Source organism: Podarcis gaigeae, assembly GCF_964106915.1.
Source record: "Podarcis gaigeae genome assembly, chromosome: 4".
Taxonomy (NCBI): Eukaryota; Metazoa; Chordata; class Lepidosauria; order Squamata; family Lacertidae; genus Podarcis; species Podarcis gaigeae.
Genome location: NC_139677.1, coordinates 94,344,183 through 94,362,960, shown reverse-complemented (window position 1 = coordinate 94,362,960; position 18,778 = coordinate 94,344,183). Strand labels below are relative to the sequence as shown.

Here is an 18,778-nt window from a genome sequence, read left to right as displayed (position 1 = left end):
TTCAGGAAAGCAACTAGCTGTTGCTGGCCAGAAGTGCGCTTGGCATGCTTTTGCTGACATGGCTTTAATTCATGGTGCCTGAATGGTCTTCATATGAATACACTGTGTTACACGAAGCTATTGTGCTTTGTGAACCTGCGTGTATTGCATTGCGATAAAAGTTTCAGCTTCTTTCTGCCGCATGGGGGTGGGGAGGCAACTTGCAAAGCAAAATGCTTTTCTCAGCAGTTTCAAAGCTTCAGCAGTTTCTTAACATTTTCTTAAAGCTGTAGGGGCCACACTGGGGAGCAAACCATTGTCTTTTTGTTTGTGAAAATCGTCACAAACAGGGCAATCTTATACATGCCTACTCAGAAGAAAGCCCTGTTGTGTTCAAACGCTTCGATGGGATTTACTCCCAGGCAAGCGCTTGCTTGCAGCCTTAATTGAATTTTCACAGATTGCACTTTTAGCTTTATGGAAAGAAGATCTGTTTCTGTTGTAAAAGAAAATTGCCCTTTTCCCTTATGGGGTATCCAAGAGCCCATATACAGTCCTTACATAGGTTCCCTATTGGTAGGAGAGAATAACAGAGGCCAACCAGAGAATATTGAGAAGCAAAGCAGCTAGTAAGCTTGATCTTTATTGATCTGTTGCAACAGGGTGCTCCCCTCACACGCAGGAAAGGAGGACCCAGAAAAATGGTGTGCAAGGCCTTATAAACTTTTGAAATTCCCATCCTGTAGATCAGGACCACCCCCAGAAACATCATACATACATCACAGAAGGGGTGTAACCTAAGACCACCCCTCAGATACATCATACCTACATCATAGAAAAGGCGGTCTAAACAGAAATTTAATTTTTTTTTACTCTTGTCCTTGTTTATCTCCTGTCTGGCAGGTTACTTGATTGGATTTCCTGGATAGCCTGGCCAGTCTTTTGTAATGATAAATACATAGTTCCTGGACCAGGCCACAGGCTCACACCCTATTCATATCTTAAATGTGTCCTTAAGACAGGATTTGTGAGGAAAGAGACAATGGGGAGGCTTTTCCAGTTTGACCTTGCAGAGAAAACATTGGCTCAGTTTAGGAATCAAAATGGTTCCAGGTTGGCCTTCCTGTGCTGATCTATGTATGTGCTTGGTTGGTACACTTATGAACATTACCTTATATCTAAGACCATAAAATTCCTATCAGAGTCTTTTACAGCTGTGGGGTGAAGCTTCTCCCATCTCACCATTTCTACACAAAATGGGGAAAGGAATGAGCTGCTGATCTCTGCCTTACAGCTCAACTCTGCACATGCATAGGATTACCAGTGCCGGATTTCCCAAAATACTTCTTCTTCATTGTATTTCACTATTAATATACTTCATCCTAATTGTATTTCAGTTCAACAATTACTTTGATAAAATATATATTTTGTCATGTGCAAATAACTTTAGATACCCATTAGGTCCATAAATTACCATATAGCATATATTCCAACACAAAAAACAGCGTCAATTTGTTGTTGACAAAGGACAGCTGGAAATCTAAAGGGCTCCATTACCTTCAGTAGCTTCGGGCCTCATCAAACCTAAATCCGGCTCTGGTTACAGATGTGGGGAACTCCCATCATCCCTGTCAATTTGCAACTCCCACCATCCCTGTCAATTTGCCATGCTTGCTGTGGCTCACGTGAGTTGTAGTTTATAACTATCTCCAGCGGGACTTGATTGACATGAATGGGACGTGAATTGTGGATAAACACTGTAAGTATTTTATTAAAGGTCCTGAAAATTGTGGTTCTTGGGGGCGGGGGGGAGAGTGTCCTTTGGCAAAACCAGAACCCACAGTACAGTCATACCTCAGTTGAAGTAGCTTCGGGATAAGTATTTTTGGGTTGCGCGCTCCGATGACCCGGAAGTAATGGAGCACGTTACTTCCGGGTTTCGCCGCTTGCACATGCCAAGACAGTCAAAATGACGTCACACGCATGTGTGGCGCATCATGACCTGCGCACGCGCAGGTTGAATCATAGAATTGGAAGAGACCACAAGGGCCATCGAGTCCAATCCCCTGCCAAGCAGGAAACACCATCAGAGCACTCCTGACATATGGTTGTCAAGCCTCTGCTTAAAGACCTCCAAAGGAGGAGACTCCGCCACACTCCTTGGCAGCAAATTCCACTGTCGAACAGCTCTTACTGTCAGGAAGTTCTTCCTAATGTTTAGGTGGAATCTTCTTTCTTGTAGTTTGAATCCATTGCTCCGTGTCCGCTTCTCTGGAGCAGCAGAAAACAACTTTTCTCCCTCCTCTATGTGACATCCTTTTATATATTTGAACATGCCTATCATATCACCCCTTAACCTCCTCTTCTCCAGGCTAAACATGCCCAGCTCCCTTAGCCGTTCCTCATAAGGCATCGTTTCCAGGCCTTTGACCATTTTGGTTGCCCTTCTCTGGACACGTTCCAGTTTGTCAGTGTCCTTCTTGAACTGTGGTGCCCAGAACTGGACACAGTACTCCAGGTGAGGTCTGACCAGAGCAGAATACAGTGGCACTATTACTTCCCTTGATCTAGATGCTATACTCCTATTGATGCAGCCCAGAATTGCATTGGCTTTTTTAGCTGCTGCATCACACTGTTGGCTCATGTCAAGTTTGTGGTCAACCAAGACTCCTAGATCCTTTTCACATGTACTGCTCTCAAGCCAGGTGTCACCCATCTTGTATTTTTGCCTCTCATTTTTTTTGCCCAAGTGCAATACTTTACATTTCTCCCTGTTAAAATTCATCTTGTTTGTTTTGGCCCAGTTCTCTAATCTGTCAAGGTCGTTTTGAAGTGTGATCCTATCCTCTGGGGTTTGAGCCACCCCTCCCAGTTTGGTGTCATCTGCAAATTTGATCAGGATGCCCTTGAGTCCATCATCCAAGTCGTTGATAAAGATGTTGAATAAGACCGGGCCCAAGACAGAACCCTGTGGCACCCCACTAGCCACTCTTCTCCAGGATGAAGAGGAACCATTGATGAGCACCCTTTGGGTTCGGTCAGTCAGCCAGTTACCAATCCACTGAGTGATAGCATAGTCAAGACCGCATTTTACCAGCTTCTTTACAAGAATATCATGGGGCACCTTGTCAAATGCCTTGCTGAAATCAAGGTAGGCTACACCCACTGCGTTCCCTTCATCTACCAGGCTTGTAATTCTGTCAAAAAACGAGATCTGGTTAGTCTGACATCTTATTTTTCAGAAATCCATGCTGACTATTGGTTGAGTTCGCTTCTGGATGCGAATGAGGCTCCGGCACTGTACTGTCGTATTAATATGGCGGGATTTTTTGGTGGCAATGTTTTTAATTGGTTTTATTGATTGTTAGGTGACCAAAAAGAAAGAAAAGATCCCAAAGGAAAGCCATTTGAAAGCGGTGCAAACAGGGCTGGATTTACATATAAGCTAAACAAGCTATAGCTTAGGGCCCCACTCTCTTGCCCGCCCCCCCATTACGAGTCTTTGTAAATAGTGTTTCTAAAGGAACTTTTGTTATTGCCAAATACCAATGTGTTTGCATTATTAAGTTTGTTATGAATAAAAAAATCACTTTAAGTTAGAGCTTAATAATTATTTCACTATTAATACACTTAATTGCATTTCGCTATTAGCACACTATTAGCATACTACTTCTTAATTGTATTTCAGTTCAACAATTACTTTGATAAAATACATATTCTGTTATGTGCAAATGGCTTTAGATACCTATTAGGTCCACAAATTACCATATAGCATATACTGTAGTCAACACAAATCCCAGCGACAATTTGTTGTTGACCAAGGACAGCTGGACATATAAAAGGCCCCCATTACCTTCAGTAGCTTAGGGCCTCATCAAACCTAAATTCGGCCCTGGGTGCAAGGCCGCTTTAAAAGAACGTCGTGCGGACGTGACCCGCCGAGCACGCGCAAAAAAATAAAATACTGTAAATCAAAATCACACCCAGTTCCCAGAAGCGCGCGCGCCCTCTAACGGCTAACGGCCACCCTCTCCTCTCCCTCCCCTACGTCACTGCACGCTCTTCTCTTTCTTCCGCGCGCATCGCGCCCGCGCTCTCTGTTAAACTTTTTACGACGCCAAGGGGCGGGTGGAAAGCCGGTCGCGCTTTGCGGCGGAGCGGCTAAGCTCCAATAAACGCTCCCTCGCGCCTCCCTCGCCCCGCCCCCTTCCCTCGCGTGCGCCTCCGTCTCGCGACACCGCCTCCGCCGCGCTTTACGGTCGCGGGGATGAGGGGCGGGGAAAATGTCTGAGCGGCGGAGAGGAGGCGGAGGCAGAGGAGAGGCGCTTTCGGAGGCGGCGGCAGCATCGTCCGCGGGGGTGGCGGCGGCGGGGGGAGCGGGAGCGGAGATGCCGGCGAAGAAGCAGAAGCTCAGCAGCGACGAGAACAGCAACCCGGGGGACCTGTCCGGCGACGAGAACGTGAGCGGGGGGCCCTGAGCTAGGAAGACACCCCTCTCTCAGGCTTGGGGCCTAGCGCGTCTCTTAGCAACGCGGGGGGGGGGGCTGGTGGTCTTCTTCCCTCCCCCCTCCTGAGAGGGGGAGCCTGAGGTCATGGCTGTCCAGTTTATAATTTTCATTATTAATTTACTTATTTATATGCCGCCTTTATCTTCCAAGGAGTTCAGGCTGGTGCACATGGTTCCCCACCTCCCCATTTTTTCTTCACTAGGTAGGTTAGGCTAAGACTGGCTCCAGGGTCACCCAGCGAGCTTCGTGGATGAGTAGGGATTTGAACCCAGGTCCTAGCCAGGCACTCTTCACTGTTTACCACACTGAGGCTCCCTTAGGGCAAGTGTGGGGGAGCCTCCAGGTATTGCTGAACTGCAACTCCCATCATTGAGTTGTAGACATAGCTGTCAACGTTTCCCTTTTTTAAAGGGAAATTCCCTTATTCTGAATAAGATTCCTCGCAAGGAAAAGGAAAAGTTGCAGCACAAGGGGTCTCTATAGTATTATGTATTTTAAAATGGGGTTTCAGAGTTTGTAGGGGTTTTTGAATGTTTTATGTAGTTTTTCAATTGCATTGTTCTGCATGGGACAATGACAATAAAGATGTTGTATATGGTTGTAGAGGTGGAAGGGACCCCCGAGGGTCATCTAGTCCAACCCCCAGCAATGCAGGAATCATCAACTTAAAGCATCCATGATAGATGGCCTCTCAGCCTCTGCTTACCTTCAAGGAAGGAGAGTCCACAATCTCCCGAGGGGGTTTCTGGGGCTGTTGGGAGTTGTGGTTCAAGGGCTGGAGGGTCCCATTCCCCCCACTGCAAGGCAGCCTCCCCTCCCCAACCTGCTGCCCTGAAGGTGGGTTTGCAACCTCTTCCTAGACTTTAATCCTCTTTGGGGTGCCTCACGGGAAGCAATTCGTAAATGAGATTGATGGTGATCTACCGCTGGCCCTGGGAGCAGTGGTAAGGAAGGATGGGAGCTGTAGCACACCAGCTTCTGGAGCCAGGTGGGAGAAAGCAGGTTTAAAGGTCAAAGGTGGAAGGTCTATGCAGCTGCAGTCATCCCTGACCGCAAGCCCATGCTGGCTGGGGCTGATTTGGACTTTGGGAGGCCACAGCATCTAGTGGGTGTTCTCTTGATTATACAGTACATTGCTGCTGTTTGGAACCAATATTGTTCATATGCGGGTGTTTAGCCTGTGTGTGGGATGCTATTTCTCTAGGCTTTCAGGCTGCAGGTGATGGAGTTCTTGTTCATGAGAAGAAATCAAAGGAGGACCCCTTTGCAACTAGATAGCTAGGCTGTCAAGAATAATTCTAATGTAGAACAGTTTCCTCCTGGAACCTAGGCTTCTATATTTGCCATCTTGCTACACTTGCTTTTATAAACAGAACATTAGAATGAGTTAGGGAGAGAGTTGGGCTAAAATACTTTTCCCTGATTATATTTAGGCTTCTGTGTTAGCCATCTTCTCTGTATCCACTCCAGTTATCTTCACATAGAAAGCTAGCATGTCAGGGATGAAGTTAGTCTGTAACTCTTCTCACTGACTTGCTAGCTTTCTCTGTCGAAGGAAATTTGTTTCTGAATGGAAGAGATGGGTAGGCAAAATAATTTTCAATGGCATCCTAAGTTTCTACCTATGTTAAAAAGAAAGAAAGTAAAGCTGATGATTCTCTGCTTTTAGGAAACCAGCAAATTGGCAAGAACTCAGGTTAGAGACCCCTTATTTGACATTTACTTTTCACTAATATGCCAGGATTCACCAACCAGAGCTTGGCACAAAAGCCATACACTTGGATTTAAAGAAGTTTAAGCACAGGAGTTTGCTTTGAGACCCTGAACTGAATGGAGCTCGCAGTCCTTCAAGACAAAAAACTATTTCTGCTTACTGCAAGCTTTTTTTATTTCAGTGGAATAATTTAGGAGCAATTGGGGGAAATAATTGTTGCTGCTATTGTTTAAAACAGCTGGGAATCAGAAATCCTTGGCAATCTGTGGCAAATGACAAATAGATCTGCCCACTCATTCTCTAAACGTGTGAATCGTCTTGCCTATTGTCTTTGAATACTTTTAGTTGTTCAGTATCCTCTATTTCTGAATAAGGTTGCCTCATTGTTCTGAAGTAGCTGGAGGATCTTCCTTCACTTAGTAAGTTAGTTTTTTTGCTGTGAATGTGGGTCTTGATCTGTTTTGAAAACCAGCCTTCTTTATGCTTTCAGGATGATGCTGTTAGCATAGAGAGTGGTACTAACACTGAACGCCCTGATACCCCTACAAACACCCCCAATGCTCCAGGAAGAAAAAGCTGGGGGAAAGGAAAATGGAAGTCAAAGAAATGCAAATACTCCTTCAAATGTGTAAACAGCCTCAAGGTATTTTGTCAGCAGACATCTCATTAGAATGAAAATTGCTTGCTGCCTTTGTACAGTGGTACCTTGGGTTACAGACACTTCAGGCCAGAAATAGTACCTTTCTCATTCTTTGCTTCAGGATGAGAACAGAAATCATGTGGCAGTGGTGTGGCAGCAGCGGGAGGCCCCATTAGCTAAAGTGGTACCTCAGGTTAAGAACTGTTTCAGGTTAAGAACGGACCTCTAGAACGAATTAAGTTCTTAACCCGAGGTACCACTGCAACAGTGTTTTGTACTTCAGTGATTCAAATAACTTATTTACTGGATCAGAAATATTTGAACTGGTATTCTTTTTAAAACAGCAGTCGGGTGGTGGTTCTGGGCAGTCCATAAGGAAGATCTTGCATTCAGGAAAATGCTGCCTCAGAACAGGCTTCTTGTACTTCACATGGCAAATAGCTGTGGATAGATACATTCTCCATGTAAGCTAGTGGCCCTGCCACCTAAGCACACTTAATCAGGTAGCAGGTCCTGCTCGTATGAAGGGGAAATCAGAAGCAGCTTTAGAGAAATTTTAGGTATGGGTAACTCGCAACACATACACACATTTAACTTGCGTGCATTCAGCTTTACACACTTGGCAAAAAAACTATAAAAATTAAAAAGTGGGTGGGCGTCCAGAGGAAAAGACTTTGGCAATCCTACACACCATTGAACCCAATGTGTTTTGACTATATGTGATTTTGGCTTTATGCAATATGTCTGGAACTTAACCCCCACCTAAGTTGAAAGTTGCCTATATATTATTTGTAATATAATAATTTCTCTTTCTGTGGCAGCAGGTAAGTTAGCTCATGGACACATTCTCCAGATAGTAATCACTATCATGTTGATGCTGTTTTTCAGCTTTGAAGTCCTTTAAAGCTTAAAGCAGTGTTTTCTCTCAGATCAGTCCAAAACTCCTATTCTAAATGTTGTTTGCATGCTTTTGTACATGTTTCACCTTGTTGCCTTTAGTTGAAGTTTGTACCACAGGAAAGCAAGATATGTTTTAACAAATAACAGGAAACTGAAGGGTGTAGTCTCTCTTTTCGGGTGGCTAAGATCAGCCACTGAAGGTGAAGGCCGACTTTTTTTGAAATAGAAGTATAGGCCTGGAGATCTTTGAAAATATAATAACAAAACAGTTACAGCACATGTCTGTCTTGGGGAGAAGGCATTTAGCAGGAAAAAAATTAGCAAAAGTTTTATTTTCAAAAGGTTATCGAAAGTCTGTGGTGTTTGTAGATTGCTATATTTGTTATAGCATATCCTACTACGTGCTCTGATCCTTTTAATTGGTGGTGTGGGAATTTATGCTTGAGCCCTTTACACATGTAAAATGTGTTCTTCCGTCAGGGCAGCCTTTCCCAACCTGGTTCCCCCCAGACGTTTTTGACTCCCAACTCCCATCTGTGCCAATCAGCATGGCCAGTGATCAGGGATGATGGGAGCTGTAGTTCAAATATTTGGAGGGGGCCAGGTTGCGGAAGGTTGCACTAAGCTGTTCCCTACAACTCCCAGTAAAACATTGTGAGAAGGGTAACATACTTGTTTTGACTAAGGCTGGATAATTTCTTTGTTGTGTATGTTGCTGAGTTATTTAAAATCTGACATGATACTTGGAATCCTTGAAATGTCAGTGTTTATATTTTATTCTTTAATACTGTACTCCTCCCTGCTCCCAGTTCCTAGTGTTCTGAATCATAAATTGAAATAAGACTTCTAGTGAGATTGGAAAAGCAATGCTCTTGTTTAGTTTCTTTTCCTACCAGTTGTTGAGCCCAATTTTTCCATTTCCATCCTAGTCCATGCTCATAACTTCAGTTGGAAAACTCAAAACTTGGAAGGAAAATTGTGCCGTTTATTTATTTATGACATTTATTATACACCCTTCACCAGCAAGTCCTACAGTGGGTTAATTAGCATGTATACCTAGGTTTCTTGGAGTAGGCTGGACACAATTCGATTCTGGCAGGCATTGCTTTCATGAATGGCTTACTAATAGTAGAATTGTCCCATGGGCAACACTCCTTCCTCTCAATCTCTAAGCTTTGTTCAAAAAAATTCTGCTAATGCAGACAAGTCGCCTTAGCCTAGTAGTGTTGGTGACATAGTGTTGCCACCAAAAATAGCTTCCTTGTACCACTTGGAAATACTTCCCTATGATGTCGTGCAGTATGTTTCCGCTCCCTCATTCTACATCAGGGTTGGGGACCCTGTGACCATGTAGGACCATGTAGATGTGTTTAGACTACATCTCCCATGATGCCTGATTATTGGCCACCCTGGCTGGGGCTGATGGGAGTGATAACATTGCAACCTGGGTAAGTGTTCCAAAATGGTACTGATGACAGGGAGAGGCCATCATTGGAATGCTTTTTTCATCAACATCCCCATAGTGCACATAATGTGTACTTCTGCCCTGAAAAGAAATGTCCTAAATACAAATATATTAAATGCATTTGTGTTCTCTCTCACAACTTTTGTTTTGAAGCCAATTCTTCTTACACCTTTTTCATTTTCAGGAAGACCATAGTCTGCCATTGTTTGGGGTACAGTTTAACTGGCACAGCAAGGAAGGCGATCCCCTGGTGTTTGCTACTGTTGGCAGTAACAGAGTGAGTGACAAGTTGAAATTTATTGTACATTTCACTTATTTACTGCTTTCCAAGATCTTGCTTCCTTTTCATAACGTTGAAATATATCTTGCAGGATTTTTCCAAACTCTAGGCATTATTTCTGATCCCAAGAGCCAAATTAAGCAGTTTTGTGATGTGGTACAATAGTATAGAGCAAAGGTAGTTGCAGATGGCCACAGTTCTAGATAAACATATTCATGGGTTTGCTAGGAACACTTCCAGTTGAAGATGTGTTGAGAATGCTCATACTCAGTTGAGTATAAAAGTTGGGTTTGAAAGGAAAAATCACTTGTCTGTCCATGGGTGTGCAGCTGAAGTATAATGTCAAAATCCTGCTTTTAAAAATGCCCCCCCCCCCGCCTGCCTGGCAGCATATGTAAACACCTCAAAAGAGACATTTGCAATCTGCTCAAGTAGTGCAATGTCAATAAGCAGTAGGTGAAAAAAACTACATAAGCCTTGAAACTGTTAGCTTCCTGCAGCTGCTGCTATAATCAAGCACCCCTCTCAAAGATAGTTGTTTTCACAATTGGTAATAACTGCTCATTTCAGCTAAATAAATTCCAGCAAAGATTTTTTAAAAAAAAATTCTGTAACTAGATTTCATATATCAGAGGTAGCATAGGAACCTGAGGCCCATTCACTGTGGACATAAGAGAAGGTCTTGTGGTTTGAACAGGCCTGAGGACAACTTGAGGAAATTGCTGACCTGGTGATATATTAGGAATGCACACAGATGAAGTCATTACGTCCCCCTCAATCAGTGGTAGTGTCCTTTGGGACTGGTAGAGTGGAAGGTAGGGAAGCCCAACAGTAGGTAGAACCCAAGTCAGTGACAGGTGCAGCCAATGCGAAGCCAAGCCAACTAATTCTACTTTTGTCCCCATCTGCCTCTTCTGCTGAGTTCTGCAAGGGCAATACTGAAACTGAGGAGGGGGGAGCTCACAAGTAGGGTCACCCCTTTGACGGGTTGCAGGTAGGGAGGAAAGGCAGGCAGGTGAGGGCTGGCTGCAGGCAGAATGAGGTTGGTGGAGCAGCAGTTCTCCATTTGACCTAATGGACTAGTTTCCATCGCTCTCAGTAGAAATGGATGGAAACTTGAATATTATATGACTTAATTCTATACACTGTGTGGAGTTGTTCAGTTGTCAGAATCGGGAACTCTCTAATTTCTTGTGCTTTATCCACCTCCAGGTTACTTTATATGAATGCCATTCGCAAGGAGAAATACGGTTGCTACAGTCTTATGTTGATGCTGATGTATCCTTTACTACGTCTTTGTTTCTTTTTTAAAAAAATAATTTTTATTAACCGACCAATCAAATCAAATCACATCACATAAATTACAAATTACAAAGCCGAATTTTAAATTTTTGTTGGGGTGACCCATATTTCAAGTTCCAAAGGGGGATTCCGATCATCTTCTTGCTGCTGCGTTAATATCCACAAATCTGTCCAAATAATGTTCATAATTCTATCCAGTCTTATCTTGCTGTTTCCACATCTCATCTTGTTCGTATATTTTCCTTTTTTTCTTTATGATCTCTTCTGATAATCTCCTTAAGCAGGTAAACACCAATTATAATCCTGTGTGAATTTTTCCGTTCATCCAATCATCATATCAAGATGGTTTCCATATATCATCACTTTCATAAATAACAGCACTCTTTCCATCATTAATCTCGCAAATCTGTCGCTCTTTAGTCCCTGTGAGGAGGCTCACCCACAATATGAAAACAAATCTGTTCCTCCTCCCAGACATAAGTCTTTCGACAGAACTTGCCAAAATGGCGACAATATTTTTTGCTGCATCATTCCAAAGCTCTTATGCTTTCCACGATCTTCTTGAAACATGCTTTGGTTAGAAAATTATCTCCACACAGTCTTAAATCCGCAGCTTAAGTCATTTAAACGGCATTTCTAACTTGTGACTTGTGGGGGGGGGGATTCTTGGTTAATCACAGAGAAAAGAAAGGAAAGTTTTTTTCCCTCCCCCATCCAGTCCCGTTGCCGAACATACCGAGCCTTGGTGTGTCTTCTCATGCTTTATTCTTGTTCCTCCGACCTGTCTTGTTTATCAGAGATCTCTTCAGTTAGCAGTCTTTACTGCCCCTTCCTTGAAATATGTGCATTAGCTTCCTCCTAATTGTTTCTTTTGAAGTTGCTGCAGCTAGAGGCACGAATCAGAGACAGCGTCCAGGAGCGCCGAGACCCGTACAAGGGCTTTCTGCCTAGTGCCCGCACCCCCACAAATTCGGGAGTGGTATAGGGCACATCAGGCAAGGGCAGTCCTCCCCACACGCTTGGGGGGGCCGGGAGGCTGTTTACTCCCATCACAGCCTCTTAATTACCTTGTGTGGGTCGGAGAGATGTTATTGTCAGCCATCTTCCGATGCGCCCCTAGTGGCCCCCCACTACGTCTTTGTTTCTAGGGCTGGTTTGAGAATAGTTTCATAGCTTTCCCTGCTTAATGAGAACACAGTTAAAGAAACACTTTGCAAGACTAACTTCAGTTAATATGGTGAAAGTAAATGATATCCTTCCATGTCAAATTCTGGAGTTCGTTGCAGAATGGTCCCTTCCAGGCCAGTGGTTTCTCAGTTTTCCCACTGATGGGTTGCTTCAAACCATTCTCTGCACTTTCACATAAGCCCAGTAGGGAGCAGCACTTGACTTTCTGCTTTGTGAACTGTAGACTGCTTTGTTTATGTTTAAATATTTTTGGTTAAATATCTGGTGGGCAGTGGGACGTTCCACAGGTGCATGTCTAGCCCTTAACTGCACACTTCAGGCAGATGAAAACTTTTATACTTGTGCATGGACCTATGATAGCAATACAAGCCACCCCCTTCTGGCTGTGGCTGGATCAAGGGGCATTATTAGGATAATTAATCCCATTACAATGCAGTGCATAAAGGTGAGTTGGTCCAAGATGTAAATATTAATGCTCAATCGATTCTAACATTTTGATGCAAAAAAATACAGAGATGTGGAGGGAATAACCTGACCTCTAAATTCTGTTGTAGCATTATGTGGGCCATGGCAACGCAATCAACGAATTGAAATTTCATCCCAGGGATCCAAATCTTCTCTTGTCTGTGAGCAAAGGTATGGAATTAGGTTCCTTTTGAATGTTTAGGAACGATCTGGTAGTGGGTTATTCTGTAAGAGCTAAAAGGGGGGAAAGGACGACACCACAGCATCCCAAATAGGAACCTCAAATTGGTGTGGGAAGGAGAATGCATTTTGAAATGTAAACTACCCAACACATTTTCACAACTTAGCTTTCAGTACATATAACAGCATCTTCATATTTTGCCCCTCAATTAATTTAGATTATTATATCCAAGGGTGGTTTAGAACAGTTTAAAAATACAATATCAAAATCAGTTAAAAGAGTCTAGAGCATAGGGTGTATCCTAAAAAAGAAAAGAAAAAAGTATCACAGGTGTCAAAGGTAAAGAGGTGTGTCTTCAGCTAAATACACCTTTGTGTGGAGGGAATTGCACAATGGCTGTTACTCCCTTCCTAGGTTTCCGCTGTTCGGACATGGCACTAAACTATGACTCAGCTACATTATGGGAACAAGCCTTGAGAGGAGGTTGCCGCTGACTTGTTCCTCCCTGGTTGTTTTGCTGTGTACTGCACTGAGCCATGGTTTGGCTTTGCATGCTGTCCGAATATGAGCTCATGGTTTAGCTCTCCATACCATAGTTAATGGTTTGTCTGAAGAAAGCAGTGAGTCCAGGTTCAATCGGCATTAAGCCAAACCATGACTGACTCAGCACAGCAGCAAAATGATGGAGAAGGGAGTGGGGAGGCCATGATCCCCAAGCCATGGTTTGCCTTAGCAATACATGTGAACCAAGTCAATAAGTTTTGTATGCAGTTTTGGGGTTGAACCACTTAGTTGATCAGAATATACTATTGCGTTTATTGTGAGATGATGGACTCTAACCTTTCTGTTTCCCCTCCCCTTTTTACTAGATCATGCATTGAGACTGTGGAACATTCAAACAGACACTTTGGTTGCAATATTTGGAGGAGTAGAAGGGCATAGGGATGAAGTTTTAAGTGCAGTAAGTGAAAAATTGTTGTGCAGCTTGAAATTTATCAGTGCTGTCCTACCCCTGCTCCAAAGTTTATTTCCCTTCTTTGCTAAACAAATTTTAAATTGTGGTTTGCATTTTAATTATAGGTCAGGAAATGGAAATTTGCTTAATAGGATAGCTAATAACCTGATTTGTATAATCTGGGGGCTTCACTGTTGATTTTGTTTTAATCTTGTATGCAAAATTGAAGTTGCTACATTCTGTGTATAGGATTATGACCTCCTTGGTGAAAAAATTATGTCTTGTGGCATGGATCACTCCCTGAAACTCTGGCGAATCAATTCAAAGAGAATGATCAATGCAATCAAAGAGTCCTATGAATACAATCCCAATAAAACCAACAGGTAAGGGCAGCCCCAATCCTAGTGTGATGTTTTCCTCACGCCAGTATATTCTTCAGCTCATCACTGAAATCCTATATCAACACCTTTTGAAACTTGCAAGTGGTTAGATCTTGAAATGAGGCTATAAATTGCTTGAAGTTTTTCCCCTCCCATGACAGATATGGTCCAGTTGTCATGTCAGTGGTAAATCAAAGGTAATGATTTACTGTGAACATGCCAGTTTTATTTATTACTTAATTATTTCATAGTTTTGCCCTACCAGTATGCAAGCCATGACTTCTGGCGTAGCATTTTGTCTGAACTAGGAGTTACAGTTTGTTTCTCTCCAAAAAACCGTGATCAGTAAGCCAAGGACAAACCTTAGCTACAGATTGTGGTTTGGTTGGACTGAAATCTTGATCCCTGATTTGGACATAGCGATAAGCCCCAGCGGTTGTGGCTTTGAAAATAGGTGAGATTGATGTGTTCATGGTAATGAACTGTGATATGCGAATTAGGGGTGCAAACCTATACAGTGGTACCTTGGTTGCTGAATGAGTTAGTTGTCAAACAAATGGGCTCCTGAATGCAGCAAACCCTGAAGTAAGTCTTCTGGTTTGTGAACGTTTTTCGGAAGCTGAACGTCTGACGCGGCTTCCACTTGAGTGTAGGAAGCTCCTGCAGCCAATCGGAAGCAGCACCTTGGTTTTTGAACGGTTTCAGGAGTCAAATGGACTCCTGGAATGGATTAAGTTTGAGAACCAAGGTACCACTGTATGTGACTATCCAGAATCAAGTTCCATAGTGTTCCGTGGGACTTACTTCCAGTTAAGTGGATATAGGATTGCAGCTTAAATATCAGTTTTCCACTTCCCCCTTTTTTGCAGGACAAGCTCTGCAGTGTTTAAAATAATGTATTTTATTGTTTGTTAAGATTCATTGTAAGTTTGAAGGCTTTACTAAGCTATATTAGCATAAATATCCTTAAAAGATTTAGTGGAAACCCTTAAACCATAGTTTTTCAGTTCTGATAGCATGGGAAATGGTGATTTAATAAATTAATATAGGCTTTGCTGAAGTTGAGTGGGGGGGGGGGTTAAGTGAGGGTTGAAGAGAGGACACGGCTTCTTATATTTGAATTTAGCCATTGACCTATATTTTTTTATTTTGGCGAGACAGAAATATAAATTATTCTACCTCTATTGTCGTTGCATCCCAAGCTCTTGCAGTTGTGTCTTTCCTCTGCCCAACCGCGCTGATCAGATGCATCAACTCTCTCCTTTGCAGGCCGTTTGTTTCTCAAAAAATTCACTTTCCTGACTTCTCCACCAGAGATATACATAGAAATTATGTAGATTGTGTGCGATGGCTAGGAGATCTGATACTTTCCAAGGTAGGATGGCTTCAGTTTCAATAATGTCACATTTATGTTTTGATCTCTGAAGATTTAAAAGTTACTACAACTACTACTACTACTACTAATAATAATTTGTTATTTATACCCCGCCCATCTGGCTGAGTTTCCCCAGCCACTCTGGGCGGCTTCTAATCAAGTGTTAAAAACAATACAGTATCAAGTATTAAAAACAATACAGCATCAAGTATTAAAAACTTCCCTAAACAGGGCTGCCTTCAGATGTCTTTTAAAGAGAAGATAGCTGCTTATTTCCTTCACATCACACAGGGCAAGCGCCACTACCGAGAAGGCCCTCTGTCTGGTTCCCTGTAACCTCACTTCTCGCAATGAGGGAACTGCCAGAAGGCCCTCGGCGCTGGATCTCAGTGTCTGAACTGAACGATGGGGGTGGAGACGCTCCTTCAGGTATACTGGACTGAGGCCGTTTAATTTAATTGATGAGAATAGGAAAATTTCAAAATTTACTGAAATGGTATCTTCCTATTTTTTAAAAATCCCAATAGTGTGCCTCCTCTCCCCACAATAAAAATACTGTTGATGGCCTAAAGTAGTTTATCTCCTCCACATTTTCCTGTGCAGGATGTGGCTGTGAAAGTGTTTTGTGGGTTATATTGAAGCCTTCTTTTCCCTCTGTCCACAGTCGTGTGAAAATGCCATTGTCTGCTGGAAACCAGGCAAAATGGAAGATGACATCGATAGAATAAAGGCCAGCGAGTCTAATGTGACCATTTTAGGACGATTTGATTACAGTCAGTGCGATATATGGTATATGAGGTTTTCAATGGATTTCTGGCAAAAGGTAAGGGCCAAGGCAGAGATTAAGCAAGGATATTTAAGATTAGTCCAGTGCACAGGTGAAGTTCAGCTGGCACTGTTGCTTCTCATGCGTGCTTGAGGCTCCCATATTTTGTAATATATGTAGGCGGATATGCCATATATCATAAAATATGGCTGTTGTGTGTAAACCATAATGGGTAGTATACTCTTCTATGGGCCCGGTCCATCCATGAGGTATACTGAGAGTCGCCTCAGGCAGTGGAAACCAAGGGGCACTTCCTGGGTTCCGGCAAAATCTCACGAGAGCTTTTGCAATAACCTGAAAGCCACAGCTGTGTGACCCTGGTAAGCGAGGCTTCAGCAGGTCAGCAAGTGTGGGTGGCAAAACAGGATGGGCTACCCTTGCTCTTTTTTATGCATGGCCCATGTTGCACATGCACAGTGTGGATATTAAGGGATGCAAAAGTAAAAAATTAATGCCATATTGCTAATAATAATTAAAAATAACTGGAGATTATCTTACAACTAGGTTTGTTGGACAATAAGGGTGTTAAAGGTGTCCCGGAGGAGGATATTGTATTCATTCAGATATTTTTAGGGCAAAGGCCTCACAAGGTGGCTTACATAATATAGAAATACAGCAGAGGTGAGGGGAATGGTCAGATCAAGGAAACGTTACCTCTTGGCAGCCATCCTAGGGGAGCAGAGAGCTCATGAGCATGAGACTTGCTTATGCAACTCTAAACCAGCCTTCCCCTACAGTAGCCCTCCAGGTATCTTCGGACTACAGTGGTACCTCGGGTTACATACACTTCAGGTTACAGACACCGCTAACCCAGAAATATTGCCTCAGGTTAAGAACTTTGCTTCAGGATGAGAACATAAATCGGGCTTCGGCGGTGCAGCGGCAGCAGGAGGCCCCATTAGCTAAAGTGGTGCTTCAGGTTAAGAACAGTTTCAGGTTAAGAACGGACCTCTGGAACGAATTAAGTACTTAACCCGAGGTACCACTGTATAGCCTTGCTCCAAACAACATAGATGATGATTGGGGATGATGCTGTCTGACAGCATCTGAGGATGCAACGCTGGGGAAAGCTGCACTAAACCATAGTCTATCATTCTTTCGGAAGAAAGCCTATTGCCTCCAGAAGTGTAGTAAGGAAGGATACCCTATTTTGATTTTGGCTTCTGTAATTGTCAAAATGTGATGTAATATCAATTAATTAGTTGCTGAGGGCACCCTTAGTCAATCCACTGCCCACCATATGTTTTGGACAACAGCTTCCAACTGTCTTGACCAGCACAGCTAGAGTGCAGCAGGTGGGCAAAGGGATTAGAAATCCCCAAGGTACTGATGGTGCATTATCCTTGAGTTGTCTAGGGAAACTTTTATTCTTGAACCTGTTGAGAAAACAAAAGAGAATTATGTTCGCATGTAGAGTGCAATATTGAAACAGTCATTTTCACCACAGCATTAGGCTACATAAATCTTCTGCTCTTTTTTAGATGTTGGCGTTGGGCAATCAAGTTGGCAAGCTCTATGTCTGGGACTTAGAAATAGAAGATCCTCATAAGGCCAAGTGAGTGTTTCTGAATCCCCAGCTTTGCACCACAGTTCTTGCTTATCAACACTGAAACAGACAAGTCAACCCCTTTACCCTAACTTAGGAAGTTGTAATAAAGAAGTACAGGCCATAAGCATGTTTGTCTTCTCAAAGTTTGGATTACAGATTGCTGCCTTTGTTCTGGGAAGGTAACAGTGTAAGAGACCTGGGCCAGGGTGGGGAATCCGGAACAACTTTGTGTATGATTTCGTATGAACAAAGAGAAGATGCACTAATTTCTGACAGACGGGGGTGTGGAATGGTAACTTCCCCTGCCATAGATCTGTGATTAAGCTTTTGCAGTGTTTGAGTTATTTATAGTTGGGATAGGTGTCCGGGAGAGAAAATCCTGTTTCAGGGTCATACCGCTTAATAGGGCACGTGAGGCATCACAAGATGAGATGTGCCTTCATTAAAAACACCCCCTGAATGTGGAAACAAGAATATTGAGAAGCTTCACATGCTTCTTGTCTATGGATCAGTTTAAAGTGATACAGCCCAGAAAGCTTCCATAAATTAACATATTTTGGGGTGGGAGAAATGGGATAATGTGATCAGGATGTTGTTTAAAGGGAGGAGGGATGAAGTTAAGAATTGTGCCTGTTGTCTTATATCCTTTTGTTCACATGGTGGTGAGTGAAGAGAAATATAACGCTTTATCTCTTTTGATAGGTGTACAACTCTTACTCACCCAAAGTGTGCTGCTGCCATTCGACAAACCAGCTTTAGCAGAGACAGTAGTATCCTTATAGCTGTATGTGATGATGCCAGTATCTGGCGCTGGGACAGGCTCCGATAAGTTACTTACAACTTGAGAATTACAAAATTATGTATTGCTTTTTGTGTCAAGGATAATTAGCTGATTTATAGTACTGTAACTGCTTTCAGAGTAGTAGCCCCCCCCCGTCAGTTGAACTTAGCAATGTTTACATTTGGTTTTTGATAACATTGCCTTGTTCAGAAGCTGCTGCTTTTTAATAAAAATATTTTTGTACATTTGGTTTATTGTCCCATTTCAATTCAGTGTTTGTAGTATGTAAA

General features: G+C 42.9%; 1 protein-coding gene across 1 annotated transcript; it reads left to right on the top strand.

Moving 5' to 3' along the window:
• Positions 1-4,105: 4,105 nt before the first annotated feature.
• EED (embryonic ectoderm development) lies at positions 4,106-18,731 on the top strand. Its single transcript, XM_083736964.1, has 12 exons — positions 4,106-4,439; positions 6,692-6,844; positions 9,391-9,483; positions 10,699-10,764; positions 12,296-12,421; positions 12,531-12,612; positions 13,492-13,583; positions 13,827-13,960; positions 15,227-15,332; positions 15,997-16,155; positions 17,640-17,713; positions 18,410-18,731. The coding sequence occupies exons 1-12, from the start codon at positions 4,263-4,265 to the stop codon at positions 18,534-18,536; spliced, it is 1,389 nt and encodes a 462-aa protein (XP_083593090.1). The 5' UTR covers positions 4,106-4,262; the 3' UTR covers positions 18,537-18,731.
• The last annotated feature ends 47 nt before the right edge of the window (positions 18,732-18,778 follow it).

Coding starts and splice junctions, on each gene's coding strand:
- EED (XM_083736964.1), top strand. CDS start 4,263: ATGTCTGAGCGGCGGAGAGGAGGCGGAGGCAGAGGAGAGGCGCTTTCG. Junction 10,765..12,295: donor AGTCTTATGTTGATGCTGAT/GTATCCTTTACT, acceptor TGCACACTTCAG/GCAGATGAAAACTTTTATAC. Junction 12,613..13,491: donor TCTCTTGTCTGTGAGCAAAG/GTATGGAATTAG, acceptor CCTTTTTACTAG/ATCATGCATTGAGACTGTGG.